This window comes from Poecile atricapillus, chromosome 1 (genome assembly GCF_030490865.1).
Source record: "Poecile atricapillus isolate bPoeAtr1 chromosome 1, bPoeAtr1.hap1, whole genome shotgun sequence".
In the NCBI taxonomy this organism is placed as follows: domain Eukaryota; kingdom Metazoa; phylum Chordata; class Aves; order Passeriformes; family Paridae; genus Poecile; species Poecile atricapillus.
Window position 1 is genome coordinate 170636592 of NC_081249.1, and position 18152 is coordinate 170654743.

The following is an 18152-nucleotide window of genomic DNA, read 5'->3' on the forward strand; positions in this document are numbered from 1 at the left end:
TAAGCAATAGTTTCAAGTAAAAAATTATATTTAATGAGTGTTATGTTGGTTCATACTGAGAATCAAATTGTATTTTGTCTCTTTTGCTTCTTAGGCTTTGTGATGAGCAGCTGTCCTCCCAAAGTCACTATGATTTTGGCCTGAGAGCACTGAAGAGTGTTCTGGTTAGTGCAGGAAATGTGAAGAGGGAGAGGATTCAGAAGATAAAGCGGGAGAAGGAAGAGCGTGGTGAAGTTGTTGATGAGGGAGAAATTGCTGAGAACTTGCCAGAGCAAGAGGTAATGTGTGTGCAAAATTCTTCTGTGATAGAGGATGCACACTAAATAGTGAAAGTAATCCTTCAGTGTTTACCATTTAGTATTAAGCCATGTGAACAAAATAATGTTAGCTACCAAAGGTAATTTGATAGCTTGAAATCACCAAGTTAAACATGACTTCTAAGTCCCTGAATCATAATGAAAAATGCATTCACAGGAGGTGGTGCATCCATGACACTTACTGCTACTCAGCATCTTCAGCAATTAATTCCAAAAGCATAATGAAGAGACATAAGAAAGACTTATAAACTGCAGATCAACAGGAAATCATTTGGTAGTTCCAAAGTTGAAACCAAATCAATAGCTGTTTTGACTAAGACTACCCTGGTCTCATACTTAATCGATAAAATATTTAGTGAAGTATTCCTTGTCAAACACATTTGGTAAAGCGAACTTACAAAAAAATCTTCAATGAAATGTGACTCTCTCTCTGCAGATCCTGATCCAAAGTGTATGTGAAACTATGGTACCAAAACTGGTTGCAGAAGACATTCCACTGCTGTTCAGTCTCCTTTCTGATGTATTCCCTGGAGTACAGTATCACCGTGGAGAAATGACAGCCTTGAGAGAGGAACTTAAGAAAGTGTGTCAGGAAATGTACCTTACCTATGGTGATGGAGAAGAAGTTGGTGGCATGTGGGTTGAAAAGGTAAAATATAAAACTGAAAATGTGGAACTGAAATTTATGTATAAGACTAAATTTCCTTTTATATTATGGAGTCAAAAGCTTTTAAATTTTTCTTGTCTTAAACAAACAATACCTAAAAGCTTAGATTAACTGCTGAAGTTAATTGGTACGTTATTTCTTGTGTCACAGGTTCTTCAGCTGTATCAGATTACACAGATAAATCATGGTTTGATGATGGTTGGTCCCTCTGGAAGTGGAAAGAGCATGGCCTGGAGAGTACTTCTGAAGGCCCTTGAACGGCTGGAGGGTGTGGAAGGTGTTGCTCACATTATAGATCCAAAAGCAATCAGCAAAGATCACCTCTATGGTACTTTGGATCCAAACACCAGGGAATGGACAGATGGCTTGTTTACACATGTCCTGAGAAAGTAAGTTTTTAATAGCATAAATACAAAATGGCTGGAACATTTGTACCTAGGATAACCTCACCTTACTGAGTCTTAATTCTCTACTTCAATGAATATTTCATTTAATATAGAATCATAGACAATGTGAGAGGTGAACTACAAAAACGTCAGTGGATTATCTTTGATGGTGATGTAGACCCTGAATGGGTTGAGAACTTGAACTCTGTTCTGGATGACAACAAACTTCTGACTCTGCCAAATGGAGAACGTCTCAGCCTCCCACCAAATGTAATGTTACTTTTTTTTACATTGTGTTTATGTGCTGTATATAAGCTTGTTGCTTTAATTTAATATATGCTAGTGTTGTGCCTCTTTCTCATCACAAGCAAAGTAATACTGAGTTCAGATTGCAGTTTGCTGGGGTAAGGGGTTTTTGTGGAAACATTTCATGTTACACTTACTCTGACCCTGTAAGACAAAATGTGAATTATATAAATCTTATGGTAAAAGTCAATAATGATGAACTTGTTGAATAATCAACTGATGTTGATTATTCAGAGTCTAAATACAAATTTGCATATTTTAAAAGGTCTCTTTTTTCAGGGAAAGGGTTTTTGTACTGTTTTGATCTTGGTTGGTTGTTTTTACTCATAAGTGTTGTTTTAAATTTCTGTTTTTCAGGTGCGTATTATGTTTGAAGTACAGGATCTGAAATACGCCACTTTGGCTACTGTGTCAAGGTGTGGTATGGTCTGGTTCAGTGAGGATGTTCTCAGTACAGACATGATATTCAATAACTTCTTGGCCAGACTAAGAAGCATTCCTCTGGATGAAGGTGAGGAGGAAGCTCAGCGCAGGCGAAAGGGCAAAGAAGATGAAGGAGAAGAAGCAGCATCCCCAATGTTGCAGGTATAACTTAGATTACATTATGGAATAAAGTAGTAAAAATGCTTGTCTCACAGGTACAGCATACGTAGAATTTATGACAGCCTGTCATAGAAAATCTGACTTCCTCTTTACATATTTTTTTTTTCTTTTCTTTTTTTAAATATGAAGCATTGCAAACCTTAAACAATGTTTTTTTTCTTTCTGCCTGGTAGTCAAATGAGAAGCAAATGCTTAGAGCAGTGTTTGTCTCCCCCAACAGATTCAGAGAGATGCTGCAACAATAATGCAGCCATATTTCACATCCAACGGCCTGGTAACCAAAGCACTTGAACACGCTTTCAAGCTGGAGCACATCATGGACCTCACCCGCCTGCGCTGCCTTGGCTCTCTGTTCTCCATGTTGCACCAGGCTTGCCGCAACGTGGCCCAGTACAATGCCAACCATCCTGACTTCCCCATGCAGATCGACCAGCTGGAGCGTTACATCCAGGTAAGTGCAATCTGCTGCTACATGGCTTCTGTGTTTGCCTAGATTTGAGTTACTCACTGAGCTTCGTTCCATTACTCTAAAACCAATAGCTGCTGTTGTTGCTTCTTCCAGAGGTACCTGGTCTATGCGATACTGTGGTCTCTTTCCGGAGACAGTCGTTTGAAAATGAGAGCGGAACTGGGAGAATACATTAGGAGGATCACCACTGTGCCACTGCCAACTGCACCCAACATACCTATAATTGATTATGAGGTAAACCTTTCTTGTGCTAGAAATGTTGCTGTTTCATTTTCTTAAAAGCATGCTTTAGGTTTTGGAGACAAACCTGGAGAATAAACTTCTAGACTGTCTTAAATTTTACATTTTCACACTCCAGCAAACAGGCTGCTTGTTTAAATAAACACATCAAATTTGATGTCACTTAAAAAAATCAGTTTAATTAAGGTTGAACTGGATTCCTGTTCTAAATTGTCTAATCACGTTTTTGTGCTTCTAGGTGTCCATTACAGGTGAATGGGTGCCATGGCAATCCAAAGTTCCTCAGATTGAAGTTGAAACACACAAAGTTGCAGCTCCTGATGTTGTAGTGCCAACCCTAGATACAGTTCGCCATGAAGCATTGCTGTACACTTGGCTGGCAGAACACAAACCTCTGGTGCTCTGTGGCCCACCAGGTTCTGGAAAGACCATGACCCTCTTCAGTGCTCTCAGAGCTCTGCCTGACATGGAGGTACACGAGAGTTGTGTGCGTGTGTGGGTACATGGGTGTGTGAATTACAGAGTAGTAGCAAGTCTTTAACCTTCTTAAGATTAAAGATAGCATGGAATTTATTTCCTAGCCAGAACTCAACCAACCTCAGTTGGTCATGTGTATATATAGCAAAAAATAAAAATCATGTTGAGGAGAAAACAATTTCATTTCTCAAGTTCCTTAGCCTAAAGCTGCTTTCTTCCCTTGCCACTTCAGGAACATTTCTGCCTGTGTTGAGTGTTCAGTTAAAAACCTGTGCAAATGTTTAAGAGTAGCTCTCATTCTTCTGTGTAGAGTGACAGTTACATGAGGCTGTGATGTTCAAAATACAGGGCTGGGCAAGAAGCATTGCTGCACAGTAAATTGAAAGCCTGCAGTGGGAAGCGAAGAGTATCTAGGCTGTGTATGGCTGTATATATGTGGCAATATACCTGTAACGTGGATGGTATATGTACTTCTGTTGTGAACAGCTGAACATAGCAGGACTCCTGGTACACTCTTTTTCAGTCCTTAGTGTATTTTAATTTTTTTTTCACTATTCTCTTTTTAAGGTGGTTGGACTCAACTTTTCAAGTGCTACCACTCCAGAACTGCTGTTGAAAACTTTTGACCACTACTGTGAATACAGGCGTACCCCTAATGGAGTGGTGCTGGCTCCTGTGCAGTTAGGAAAGTGGCTGGTGCTGTTCTGTGATGAAATCAACTTGCCAGATATGGATAAGTATGGCACACAGAGAGTCATATCCTTCATTAGACAGGTTTGTTTTTCTTCCTAATCTACTGCATCACGACAGCTACCTATAGGGAAATAAAATGTTCCACTGATTTGATTTTATTTTTGGTTTTGTTCCAGATGGTGGAGCATGGAGGATTCTACCGTACATCTGACCAGACATGGGTGAAACTGGAGAGAATTCAGTTTGTTGGTGCATGTAATCCACCTACTGATCCTGGAAGAAAACCTCTGTCACACAGGTAATGCGTCTAGTAAATCCTAGGTAACAATGGTACAGGAATCAAAACTGAAGCATTGATTATGTAATCTGTTCTTAATATACTTGTTTAACAGCAGCTGTGCTGAAATTGTGTTCCTTGCTTTTGCACTATCTGCTGCTTGGCTCCTAACTTGACAGCCTGGCACTGGACTCAGTTTTAGGCTGTTGAATCACCTGTCTGAAACACTTGAGAATGGGAGTAGTCAAACCAACTACAGTAGTTGCTGATTATTTTGAATCAAGCAGTTACTTCATTTTGGTGAAAGATAATGAAGAGAATACAGATATTAATTTGACTTTCTGTACTGTGTAATATGCTAATCTTTCAGATTTTTGCGACATGTTCCCGTGGTTTATGTGGACTATCCTGGACCAGCTTCACTTACTCAGATATATGGAACATTCAATCGTGCAATGCTGAGGCTGATCCCATCACTTCGCACATATGCAGAACCTCTCACTGCTGCTATGGTAGAGTTCTACACAATGTCTCAGGTAACTTGTTAGGTGCAACTCCAAACTCCAGTTAGAAGGCTTTCTTCTATGATGAATCATTTAACATGTGTTGTTAGCCTTTCACATGGATAATATGTGTACAAGAACTCAACTAATTACTTGAGTTCTGGCAAAAATGACCAAATTATCCTGTCAGAGTAATACCTTGCAATTGCAAGGCCTGTAAAAAATAAGGAGCAATTTCAAGATAAAGTAACTAATTAAGTTTAAATTTTTAGGAGAGATTCACTCAAGACACGCAGCCACACTACATCTACTCACCTCGTGAAATGACTCGGTGGGTGAGAGGTATATTCGAAGCATTAAGACCACTAGAAACCTTACCAGTTGAAGGGCTTATCAGGATTTGGGCCCACGAAGCCTTACGTCTCTTCCAGGACAGGTAAAAAATTCATGAGCTGGGGAAGCAAAGTCATAAAAAGTTGTCTACTGCTTGCCAACTTCCGTTAGAACGTCAAACTGAAGTGTGCTTTATATGTTAAATAGCTGGAATACCAGTGAGAGTATTTCCTTTCACTCCAGCTTGACTCTCTTGGGAGTTGTATCTGTACAAAGCAGAAATATACTTCATAGTGCTGCCATGTGGTGTGATCATATCCTCCCATTACAGAGGAATGTACTCACTGACTTACTTCTTTATCCAGACTTGTGGAAGATGAGGAGAGACGCTGGACTGATGAGAACATTGACATGGTTGCTCTGAAACACTTCCCCAACATTGACAAAGAAAAGGCAATGAGCAGACCTATCTTGTACAGCAACTGGCTGTCAAAGGCAAGTTAAAATTTAAAAAAAAAATAAACCCCAAAATTAAATCAGTTAGATGCAACTGAGTGATGCAGCTCTTGTGACCGTATTAAAGTGACAATCGGTGCCCATCATGCTGTTAAATTGATCCCCAATAAATTTTTACTATGATTATCTGAAGTGAGCTCTGCCACAAAGTTAGTAGCTGCTGTGCCAGGAATGCTACTGTAAGAGCTACCATGGAATGTAAAGGCAGTATAAAATGCTATTTCTCAAGAATAGTGTGACTCTACCATGTGACAGTTATTCCTTATGGAATCTCTTGGATAAGGCAGTGACCCTTGAGCAATACTGGTGTTAAACATTTTCTGGTGACCTGTTTCTTATAATCTTAATTGATCCATCTGAGCAACTTGTACAAATCCTGGTGAGTTTAGGCAAAGGTCCACCTAGCTTGCTACCCATCTCTGGCTAATAGTAAAGAAAGGAAAAGTTGTTTAAAATAAATTGGAGAAGGAAGTAAGTCTGTAGTGCTACTTCCCAGTGTCTGGTAACTGGCAGCATGGGCTCAGCCTATGGTAAGTTCAGTAGATACAGTGTTTAAACCCCATGCTGCTACCTGTGGCACTCTAGGCAGTGGACATGTTCCTGTGCAAGTTAAATGAGTACAATGTTCTTAAGCTTTTGTAGAGGATTGCTACTTTAAGTATTCTAGTTCTGCTTTTGGGTACTCATAAATTTACCCCTAAACAAATTCCCTTAATCTCACCTTCCATACTGTATTGACTGGTTCTTTTTAGGATTATATTCCAGTGGATCAGGAAGAATTGAGAGATTATGTGAAGGCTAGGCTTAAGGTCTTTTATGAAGAAGAACTTGATGTACCACTTGTCCTGTTCAATGAAGTCTTGGATCATGTGTTAAGAATTGACCGGTAAGTTCATATAATTGACTGGTGCTGCTCATATAAACAGTATTTAGGGTTACTCTAAACCAGAGTAGCCTCAGTCCAGAGTAATGGAGCATGATCTCATTGTTGTCTATAGAAAATAAACTGCCAGCCTCCAGATAGCAGGATCCTATCTGGAAAGGTGTGTCAGTTTTGGTAGTAACTTGAAGCTTAGGTGTTCTAGGAAAAGCTTCAGTAAGTTGCTAACACTTATCAATCACACTTGGTTGTGTTCTTTTTCAGAATCTTCCGTCAGCCACAGGGCCACTTGCTGCTAATTGGAGTCAGTGGAGCAGGGAAAACAACCCTGTCAAGATTTGTTGCCTGGATGAATGGTTTGAGTGTCTACCAGATCAAGGTTGGTGTGCTAAGTTTAACTTCTAAAAACCTGTGAGTTAATACTCCCACTTATATATTGACCCCTAAAATCCCATTAAAAGATAAACCAAAATGTTAATGACCAAAGTGTTAATACTTACCAGGTTCACAGAAAATACACAGGTGAAGATTTTGATGAAGACCTTAGGACAGTATTGAGACGCTCTGGCTGTAAAAATGAAAAAATAGCTTTTATTATGGATGAGTCAAACGTCTTGGATTCTGGATTCCTGGAGCGAATGAACACTCTCCTAGCCAATGGAGAGGTAAGAAGATTTTAAGTAAATATTTTTTGCACCTTTTTGCAACCATAAACTACAACAAAATTGTCTTTTGAATTAGGTTCCTGGTCTCTTTGAAGGAGATGAATATGCTACCCTCATGACTCAGTGTAAAGAAGGAGCACAGAAAGAAGGTTTAATGTTAGATTCACATGAAGAACTCTACAAATGGTTCACCAGCCAAGTTATTCGCAATCTCCATGTAGTGTTCACTATGAATCCATCTTCTGAGGGCCTGAAGGACAGGGCAGCTACCTCTCCTGCACTCTTCAACAGGTGATTGCTACATATTCCAACATATTTTACAGGTACCATTAAAAAACTACTTTTGGGGAAGTCTTCATAAATGCTTTGTATTTCAGATGTGTCTTGAACTGGTTTGGAGACTGGTCAACTGAGGCACTGTACCAAGTTGGCAAAGAGTTCACAAGCAAAATGGATCTTGAGAAACCAAATTACATTGTGCCTGATTACATGCCGGTTGTGTATGATAAATTGCCACAGCCACCATCGCATAGGGAGGCTATTGTTAATAGCTGTGTGTTTGTCCATCAGACTCTTCACCAGGTATGTTATTACACTGCTTAACTTACACTTACCTCTAGGCCATGGCATCATTCACCAGTTTCCTAAAAACTATAATCCTTGGCATCCAAATAAATTCTAAAACAGTGCATACTCTACAACTCTTTGTTCCCTAAAGGCTAATGCTCGGTTGGCAAAACGAGGAGGCAGAACCATGGCAATCACACCACGCCACTATTTGGACTTCATCAACCATTATGCCAACTTGTTCAATGAGAAGCGAAGTGAACTGGAGGAACAGCAAATGCATTTGAATGTTGGTCTTAGAAAAATCAAGGAAACAGTTGATCAGGTATGTATCTTTAAAACTTTGACCTCTATAAAGCTGGAGTGAGTAAATAGATCTCAATGCTCAATTATGAATTCTCTCTTCCATCTTACAATCAATCTTAGGTGGAGGAATTGCGGCGTGACCTAAGAATAAAGAGTCAGGAGCTGGAAGTGAAAAATGCAGCAGCCAATGACAAGTTGAAAAAGATGGTGAAAGATCAACAGGAAGCTGAGAAGAAAAAGGTAAAAATTTTTTTTAAATCTCTGTACATAGCAATTATTTTATTTACAAAACAGAGCCTACAGAGCAAGTACTGCAAGAATTTCAGATTCTAAAAAGCAGTATTTTATCTGTAAAATTTCCCTATAGGTTATGAGCCAGGAGATTCAGGAACAGCTGCACAAGCAGCAGGAGGTCATTGCAGACAAGCAGATGAGTGTGAAAGAAGATCTTGACAAGGTGGAGCCTGCTGTCATTGAAGCTCAGAATGGTATGTTAGCACCTCAAGAGATCACACTGTAGTCTTGGATCTAAAGTTGGTCTGTGGGAATGTGTTTTCTTGTGATCCGAGTTGGTCCTGTCTAATAAAAGAGTAGGCTTTTAGCATGGGGCTGAACAGAGTTGAAGAAATTCCTTTTATATTCACAGTCTTTGAGCTGTGGCTGTGATTTTTGTGCTTTTTTTTTTTTTTTCCTTCTGTGTATAATAGTACCAATCCGATTCTTGATGCTCGTTCTATGGCTTGTGGCATAGTTTCTGGCAGACCAGCTGTAGAAAGACCAGTGCTGCCTTGCTGCTGAGCAGACAGCATACAGTCAAGCTGTTCATTCATTAAACTGGGTAGACAAATCACTGGTTTGAGTGAATCATTTTTAGGTAGCAGAATAAGTTGCCTGTGCCCATTTGGCAAGTTGACATTCATGGAAGCGTGTCTTGTAATATAGTAGTTATTCAGTAGTATCTGCTTCTCTAATAACCTCATATTCCTTTTCAGAATTTTGAAGCATTTATACAAATCTAGGGTATTTTGCTGGACTTTGCTAACTGTTTATTTTCTTCCCAATCAACACTTTTTATCTTTCTGGCACTGGTTAGCTGTGAAGTCAATAAAGAAGCAGCACCTGGTAGAGGTCCGTTCCATGGCTAATCCACCTGCAGCAGTGAAGTTGGCACTGGAGTCCATCTGCCTGCTGTTAGGTGAAAGCACCACTGACTGGAAGCAAATACGTTCCATCATCATGAGAGAGAACTTCATTCCAACCATTGTTAACTTCTCTGCTGAGGAAATCAGGTGAAGTGCAACTGTGAAATATTTATGTGAACAAACCATTTACAAAGAACAGAAGGTTTTAAGTGGACTTCCCTCTGTGTCATTGCTTTGGTAGCACTTCACTTCTTTTGACACCAGCTTCCTGCACATGGTGAACATGTAGATGGTACAGGAAATAGACTTCTGAAGCCAAGGTGTATCATGGCAACTGGGAAAAAGCAGCTGCTTGTTGTGTGACTTAATGGCATGGTTGCATAGCAGTATGTTGGTGTCCAAAGCCACACTCGGTTGAAAGTGGTTTTGCAGCAATAACAGACCAGGCTGCTGAGGGCTTTATTTAGCTTAGGAGGTCAGCTTCCTAGCTGGCTCTAAATGTGAGCAGAAGGTCAGACCAGAGACACCTGAATTGCCTCCAACTCCGGTTTTTTTAGAGCAGAGTTGAGCAGTTTGTGAATGACTAATCTTAAAATACTGATAATTTTTTTTTTATCACCTGTTAGCTGTAATTTCTGAAACACATTGAACATCCTAACTGCTACTCAGCAAAACTGACAGGAAATGTTTCTTGTCAGCTGTGGAAGGCAGGCTAGATAAAGGGATACTGAGCACCTGTGTGCCGACATATAGTGTACTCATGCTCTCTGTAAAAATTTTTCCCTTGCAGTGATGCCATCCGGGAGAAGATGAAGAAAAACTATCTGTCAAATCCAAGTTACAACTATGAAATTGTAAACAGAGCATCACTGGCCTGTGGACCTATGGTGAAATGGGCAATTGCACAGGTAAAGTCAGCTTGAGGAAGCAAAGGCGAGGTGAAAAGAGTGAGCCAGAAGGCACATAGCAATGTCTAAAGGCTCTGAATTTGCCTTTATTCAGCTAAGTATTGCAAGCGATTTTGCTTCAAAGAAATGTGGTAAATGGTTTAGATGAATGCTTATGGGATACATAATACCATGTCAGAGAATTATTGGCCAGTTGTGATACAGCCTCTGCACTGAAAAACTTTATGTTTACAGTGAACACTGGTGGATACTTTCTGTATGTGATGTCATTCTACAGGACAGGACACTTCTCCACTGGAGAATGCAATGCAGTCCTCTTAATGAGACTGCATTTGTCTTGCCTCAGAGAAGGACATACTCAAGGCAGACTTATAAGTTTCCTAAAGGAATAGGCTTTGGGAATCTTGCCCCCAGAGTGAGATACCCAAGAATTATTTTACTTGCCTGTTGGTGTTCCAATACAGCAAAATTCTTGGCTCGTTAAAATTGCGCCTGCTTAGAATGGCATGATCTGGAGAGACTGTATTTGATTCTTGCCAACAGGCCCTGTCCTAAATATTCTGTGGCTTAGCTTTACTCATTTCACTGGTAAGAAGGGCAGATTAGCACAGTACTGGCATGGACACCACATTGAATATTTATGTTAACAATGCTGAGCACTTCTTAATGTGATCTGAACCTTTTTAATTACTTTGTGTAAATCTACAGAGCAATACAAGGATCTTGCAAAAAGCAATTACTTATGTTTCTGTGCTTAGTTTAAACTAGAGCCCTAGGGACTGATAAAAAATACTAAGTTTCTCTTAAGTAGTTATTAATTCTTACACGGGTCAGAAGTACATAAATTTGAAAAGATGCAGTTAATAGTATATACACCATGCTGTGGTTCCTGTTAACATGGCATTTTAGAAAGTGTAAAGGTTCTATTTACTGTTTGCAGCTGAACTATGCTGATATGTTGAAAAGAGTGGAACCTCTACGCAATGAACTGCAGAAGCTGGAAGATGATGCCAAAGACAACCAACAGAAAGCAAATGAGGTGGAGCAAATGATTCGTGATCTTGAGGCCAGTATTGCTCGTTACAAAGAAGAATATGCAGTACTGATTTCGGAGGCTCAAGCTATTAAGGCAGACTTGGCTGCTGTAGAAGCAAAAGTAAGACTTCATATACCAATAATTTTTCATTCTTTAATCTTTGACAGTCCAAAATTGAATCATTCTTTGAATTTGAGAGCAGACTTGGTTGCTTCTCCTGTGTAGTGCATTTGAACTGTTTCATCTCTGGGTGTCACGAGGCTTCTCAAGAAACCTGTCTGGAGTTAAATACCTACTCATGTTGCTACTTGATTAACAAGACAGCTTTCATAAGGTTTAAAATATCTAGAAAGCCTTTGAAAACAGGTGTGGATGTAATAGGATTGTAATGTCTTAACTGGACTTCAAGGAGGAGAGTGTGGATTTCGCTTTGAACTTGATCTCATCATTAGTATGTTGCTACTGTACTAGTACTTAGCACTTTTAAGTTCCTCAAAGTTACAGTTGGAATCAACTTAATAAATTAGCACTGAAGAAGCCCAAATTTAATCTCATTCTGAGCTTTTAAATTTAACTTGGGCCTTGAGTTTGAATTTAAATGTTATGAGAGACTGGTAATATAAGAACATTTTATAATCTTAAGAATCTACTTCACCCCTTATTTCTAGGTAAACCGTAGCACTGCTCTTCTGAAGAGTCTTTCTGCTGAACGTGAAAGATGGGAGAAGACAAGTGAAACTTTCAAAAACCAGATGTCCACTATTGCAGGAGACTGTTTACTGTCAGGAGCTTTTATTGCCTATGCTGGCTACTTTGATCAGCAGATGCGTCAGAATCTGTTCACTACATGGTCTCACCATTTGCAGCAAGCAAATATCCAGGTAAAGATACAGTCATAAGTTAACCGTAAATTGATTTACTACAGGAGTTAAGCTTTAGTATTCCTAGGTAAAGAATGGGGCTGTTTGAAAGCTACTGCAGCTTTGTAGAGCCGCATTTACTTAAAATGTCTTCACCAGCTGTTTGGAGAATGTCAAGTTAAATACTGTGTTTGCTTCCTGCAGTTCCGCACAGACATCGCAAGGACCGAGTACCTTTCCAATGCCGATGAGCGGCTGCGCTGGCAAGCAAGTTCTCTGCCTGCAGATGACCTGTGCACTGAGAATGCCATCATGCTCAAGCGCTTTAACAGGTATTGCATTCTAAGATGTGAAGTTCTTAAGCAACATTCTCGTGGCAATTTGCACCTATTGAATCACAGTAGCTCCTTCAAAGCACTGTTTCACTGGGGTGTGAATCTCTAATTTTCCTAAAAGCTTCTCAACCATGTGTAAACATAAAAACTCTCATTCATCTTTGCTTACCTTTTTTGTTATGCTTAGCTGTTAAAATAAGTTAACTATTTTGTTATTTGAGGTATTTTGTTGACCAAATGCAAACTTACCTTTTAAAACTGAAGCGAGTCATTGAACCTGCCTCAACATAGTGAAGGAATAAGCAAGGATTTAGAGTTGAGACTAATAATGCAGTGTAAATTCATAAAACTGTTTAGACACTGTCTAAAACCTAAATAATGGAAATGTTTTATTATTAACTTAAGGTATCCATTGATCATCGATCCTTCTGGGCAGGCTACAGAGTTTATCATGAATGAATATAAAGACCGTAAGATAACTCGTACAAGCTTCTTGGATGATGCTTTCAGGAAGAACTTGGAAAGCGCCTTGAGATTTGGTAACCCACTTCTAGTTCAGGTTAGTGGCATGATTGTGTATTAGAAAGCTATTTAAATTCTTGAATTCTGTCCTGTGTATTAGAAAAGTTTGCAATTTTTCTCTTAGTAACATGCAGGCAACTTTATTTTCAATTTGCAACTTAACTAGTAAACTAGTGATACATGTGTTGTTAGTCCTGAGAAGAACTAGTGAGCTACAAAATCAGAAGAAGGTATTTCCTTTTCCACCATTTCAAGATCAAATTCTTTTATTTTGAAATGATCTACAATAAAATGACTTGCAACCTGTCTATCTGTTCATTTTCATGTGCTTTCTCTAGTTGTAGATAATGGCAACTAATGTGGTTATCTAGAATTAAATCTACTCTGAGTATGAGGGAGAAATTTCAGTAATATGAAGAGATAGGCAACTATAGGAATAATTGACTTTTACTTGAAATGGGTATGTTTTTAACTTCTTAGTATAGAAATGGAAAAGATCAGTAACTGTTGCTTGTGCTCTTTAGAATAAGGCTTACATGCAGTAGAGTTAACAAAATTACAGCCACTGATTATACTTCTCTTCTGTACCTGTGTAGCTCGACTAGACCTCTAAAGTGCAAATACCTTCTGAATGTGATCCCTATTCCAAACCAACTGTCAATTGTTTGCTTACCAGAATTTTAAGCTCCTGTTGGATTGTGAGTTTTAGCTTGAAATGTTTGCAAACAACAGTCTTTAACGCTTCTTTCTAGGATGTGGAGAGCTATGATCCAGTTCTGAATCCTGTTCTGAATCGTGAAGTCCGAAGAACTGGAGGCAGAGTTCTGATTACTCTGGGAGACCAGGATATTGATTTGTCACCATCCTTTGTTATCTTCCTTTCCACCAGAGATCCAACAGTAAGTAAAATCAAAAGCTGTCCTATTTGTAGAAATGGCATGTGAAGAGAGCTGAGGAAAGTTTTTCATGTTTCCTGTGACAGGTTGAATTCCCACCAGACCTCTGCTCTCGTGTTACATTTGTGAACTTCACAGTAACTCGCAGCAGCTTGCAGAGCCAGTGTCTGAATGAAGTCCTGAAAGCTGAAAGACCAGATGTTGATGAAAAACGCTCTGACCTCCTCAAGCTTCAGGGTATGTTTACCAAAATTAACTTCCTCCTGTTCTAAAAGAATACAGTGGGTTTGCTCTAGAATGGTGAAATGTCTTTGTACTCTTTGCAGGATGCCCAATGGCAAAGTACATACAATTCACATAATTCTTTAACATATCTGTACAATGTAACTTTTTTTCTTCTATTTCAGGTGAATTTCAGCTGCGCTTACGTCAGTTGGAAAAATCCCTACTACAAGCACTTAATGAAGTGAAGGGACGCATCCTGGATGATGACACCATCATTACTACGCTTGAGAACCTGAAGAAGGAAGCAGCAGAGGTCACCAGAAAAGTAGAAGAGACTGATATAGTCATGCAGGAAGTGGAGACTGTTTCCCAGCAGTACTTGCCTCTTTCTACAGCTTGCAGCAGTATCTACTTTACTATGGAGTCACTGAAACAGGTAGGTTGAGTTCTTATATCTGGTGCTTTGAGTGTTTAATGGTTAAGGCTAAATAGGCACTGCCCAGTATTACAGTTTGGTAGGCATACTGTCTTGGTTATCAAACAGCAGGATTGTGGAGAGAAAAAATAAACTCTCTTCTCTTTCAGATACATTTCCTGTACCAATACTCCCTCCAGTTTTTCTTGGACATCTATCACAATGTCTTGTATGAGAACCCAAATTTGAAGGGAATTACAGACCATACTCATCGTCTCTCAATCATCACAAAGGATCTTTTTCAGGTTCAGTTTTTTAATTAATAAATGTAATTCTTTAATAATTTTTGAAGTGTCAGAGTTCAAAGCTTCTTACACTACTACTCTGTTTTGTTCCTAGGTGGCCTTCAATCGAGTGGCACGTGGCATGCTGCACCAGGATCACATAACATTTGCCATGTTGTTGGCCCGGATCAAACTGAAAGGCACTATTGGGTAAATGCTTGTTTTCTTGCTTCACTTCAGTTGAAAAAGGGAGGGCTGTCTTGACAGCATCTAGCTAAAGTCTTCTTTTCCCTTAACATTAGGGAACCTGCATATGATGCAGAATTCCAGCACTTCTTGAGAGGGAAGGAGATTGTACTGAACACTGCATCTCTCCCTAAAATCAATGGTTTGACTGTAGAGCAAACAGAAGCAATGATGAGGTTGAGCTGCCTTCCTGCATTTAAGGACCTTGTTTCAAAAGTTCAAGCTGATGAAGTAAGTGTTGGCTAGGGTCTGTCTCTCCACTGAACTAGCTTGTTAAGCTTTTCAGGTGTCTGCTTGAAAAGCTTCATGCCTACGAGTTAGCTCATGCTATGGAAAGGGAAGTACTAAAGATTAACTAGTTGTAGTTGTGGAAATGAATGTTCTTAATTCCTTTGTATAACCTTCCTTTCCTAGCTGTGAAACTTGTAAAAAGACCAGCACTGTCATCATTCAGAAACAGTTTCACTGTTCATCTGGCTTTGTGTTGACCACCTTTGGTTCCCATGGTAGAAGAAAGTGTAGCGCTGCATATCTTTTGCTGCATCACTATTGTGATAATTGTGCAGCAGAGGGGAGCAGCCCCAGCCATACCTAACTTCATTGTGGTGGGCTCTTGGACATGCCTGTGTGGAATCGATTTGGATAATATTCCACTGCTGAATACTGTATCTTCTCATGACAGAAATGTTCAAAGAGTAATACATCTTTGTCTTGACTGTGAAACAGTATATCACAAATTAATGTCCATATCTTAAATAGTACCTGTTTGGTTTGCCCTGCCTAATTTTTATATTAGAAGTTGAATTCTCTTTACTAGATCTAATTTTTCTCAAACTGTTCACCCTGGGGTAGAATAACATACAGCTTGGCCTGGAACTTGATAGAGGTTGTAGAATCAGGGGTGCTGGAGGCTATCAGTGAAATGATTTGGCACGTTTAAAGATAGGATAACAGACAAAGTGTAATTTGAGTTTTACATGTCCTTGCTGTACATTTCTGATAACTTGAAACTCAGCTTAAGGTTTTTTAAATATTTTTTTTTTTCAATACAGCAATTCTGTATCTGGCTGGATAGCAGTTCCCCAGAACAGACTGTACCATACCTTTGGACTGAAGAAAAACCTGCAAGTAAGTGAAGGTGCACTGTTGTCCATGTCAGTCCTACTGTACTGATCTAAGCAGTCACTATGATTTTAAAAGAAATTCTAAAATAGAATTTCATTTTGGACCTTAATGGTTGAGAAAATTATTAAGTTGGGATTGTATAAGAACCTCAAGTCTAGTGGATTTGGTTCTGGCTTGTTTGAGTGATTTTTGGGGGGTTGGTTTGTTTTCACTGGGTTTTTTAAAACCCAACTGTTCTAAGCAGGAGTTACTACACTTGGTTGCTGCACCTTATCCTGTGATCTGGTCTTCCACTGAGGATGAAATGTAATTCTACAATCTCATTAGATTGCATAATAGTTTGGATTAACCTTAGTCATTGCCAGTCTGGAGATAGCTCAATACTCTAAAAAGCTCCAAGACATAGGTTTTCTGAGAACAGGGCTGGTTGAGTATTTAGACCTGCAATTGTACCTGAGCATGAAGCCTTACCTCTTGCTACATTAGTTGCAGAGCTAACTTCTTAGGAGTGAGAACTTGAGGGTAACTGTTGCCTTTCAGTTCCTCCCCCCACCTAAAGGTAACTTTAGGAAGAGTTTCCTGTCTTTGATCATTCTGATCTCATTTCTGTAACTTTCTAAATTAAGGGTTCTAAGCGTGTATTTACTAGCTGCTTATCAAAGCTGCTGGACGATTAACTGAAGCAGCTCTAGGTTATGTACCCTATCCATGCTAGACAAGTGTATATGCATTCAAAATCTAGCAGAAGAGCAGATTATTTTTTGAGTGAGAAGATGTGAAAAGATCTATTGTCCCTGGAAATTAAAATCACTCATGTCAAGAATTCTAGCCTGTAGATTTTGTAAATCATCTGAAGCTGCTAATTTTTTTTTCAGTTGTCAAATTGAAAACAGAACATAAGCATTTCATTAAAAAGTTGCATCAGATCTTCCAAAGGGATAATTAACTTTCTAGATACATAATCTTCAGAACAACATGGGGAGAAATTGAATGGAGAAGTGAAGAGAGGAGGGTGTCAGGAATGGTTTTCTTGCCTGTCCATCTAATCCTGTCTCCTCTTTGCAGCTCCCATTGGACAGGCAATTCATCGCTTGCTTCTGATCCAGGCCTTCCGTCCGGATCGTTTGTTGGCTATGGCACATACCTTTGTTTCAACAAATCTTGGAGAATCTTTCATGTCCATTATGGAGCAGCCTTTAGATCTGACACACATTGTGGATACAGAGGTAAACTACTTACTTTTGAAATGCTTAGTGCTACCTTGCATGAGTTCCACAGTGACTTAAGCTATCCAGTGAATATATCTTACACTTACCCTTCTCTGGTATGAGAAGTGGATTGTTTTTCTTTTTTTTGAACTAAAACTAAGAGTAACATAATGGTTTTAGTTGTACAGATGGAAGAAACACTGAACTTACTGCATTCTCATATTTATCTAGTGATTGATTCATATCCTTTTCAACTTCTTGGAGCACAGGTGAAACCAAATACCCCTGTGCTGATGTGTTCAGTGCCTGGTTATGATGCCAGTGGTCATGTTGAAGACCTTGCAGCTGAGCAGAATACACAGATTACTTCTATTGCTATAGGTAAGAACGTACCTTATTTCAACATCTAAGCATGAATGAAATTGTTAGCAGTAAGAGATTTAGCAACCCTTCTGTCTTTTAGGTTCTGCTGAAGGGTTTAACCAAGCAGATAAAGCAATAAACACAGCAGTGAAATCTGGAAGGTAAGTTCTGTATCATTTTCAGTAGAATACTGTATAGTAGAAAGGTAAAAGGGGAAGTTATCTATTGGTTAAAGAGATAAAACTGAGTAAAACAAAGGAAGCCTATCTTTTTAAGTTTGTAACAGCAAGCACATGTTTAAACATCTTCTGTTTAAGTATTTTCAGGAAAAGTAGGCTGTACCTGCAAAACAAGAAAGTTAACCTATTTGTAATACAAAATA

General features: G+C 39.2%; 1 protein-coding gene across 1 annotated transcript in view; it reads left to right on the forward strand.

The window, feature by feature from the left end:
* DYNC1H1 (dynein cytoplasmic 1 heavy chain 1) overlaps positions 1-18152 on the forward strand; it is a 45189-nt gene that overhangs the window by 21191 nt on the left and 5846 nt on the right. Inside the window, exons 31-67 of the mRNA XM_058856889.1 lie at positions 95-278; positions 754-966; positions 1135-1373; positions 1484-1640; positions 2034-2261; positions 2500-2730; positions 2842-2982; positions 3227-3460; positions 4033-4239; positions 4335-4456; positions 4806-4971; positions 5211-5374; positions 5637-5766; positions 6540-6673; positions 6932-7046; positions 7171-7332; positions 7409-7623; positions 7710-7914; positions 8051-8224; positions 8326-8445; positions 8573-8693; positions 9299-9494; positions 10138-10255; positions 11196-11411; positions 11960-12172; positions 12356-12483; positions 12892-13045; positions 13761-13907; positions 13991-14141; positions 14312-14565; positions 14715-14849; positions 14944-15038; positions 15131-15305; positions 16127-16202; positions 17265-17425; positions 17677-17788; positions 17871-17931. Of these exons, the coding sequence (XP_058712872.1) occupies positions 95-278; positions 754-966; positions 1135-1373; positions 1484-1640; positions 2034-2261; positions 2500-2730; positions 2842-2982; positions 3227-3460; positions 4033-4239; positions 4335-4456; positions 4806-4971; positions 5211-5374; positions 5637-5766; positions 6540-6673; positions 6932-7046; positions 7171-7332; positions 7409-7623; positions 7710-7914; positions 8051-8224; positions 8326-8445; positions 8573-8693; positions 9299-9494; positions 10138-10255; positions 11196-11411; positions 11960-12172; positions 12356-12483; positions 12892-13045; positions 13761-13907; positions 13991-14141; positions 14312-14565; positions 14715-14849; positions 14944-15038; positions 15131-15305; positions 16127-16202; positions 17265-17425; positions 17677-17788; positions 17871-17931 (6054 nt within the window). The remainder of the gene's footprint in view (positions 1-94; positions 279-753; positions 967-1134; positions 1374-1483; positions 1641-2033; positions 2262-2499; positions 2731-2841; positions 2983-3226; positions 3461-4032; positions 4240-4334; positions 4457-4805; positions 4972-5210; positions 5375-5636; positions 5767-6539; positions 6674-6931; positions 7047-7170; positions 7333-7408; positions 7624-7709; positions 7915-8050; positions 8225-8325; positions 8446-8572; positions 8694-9298; positions 9495-10137; positions 10256-11195; positions 11412-11959; positions 12173-12355; positions 12484-12891; positions 13046-13760; positions 13908-13990; positions 14142-14311; positions 14566-14714; positions 14850-14943; positions 15039-15130; positions 15306-16126; positions 16203-17264; positions 17426-17676; positions 17789-17870; positions 17932-18152) is intronic.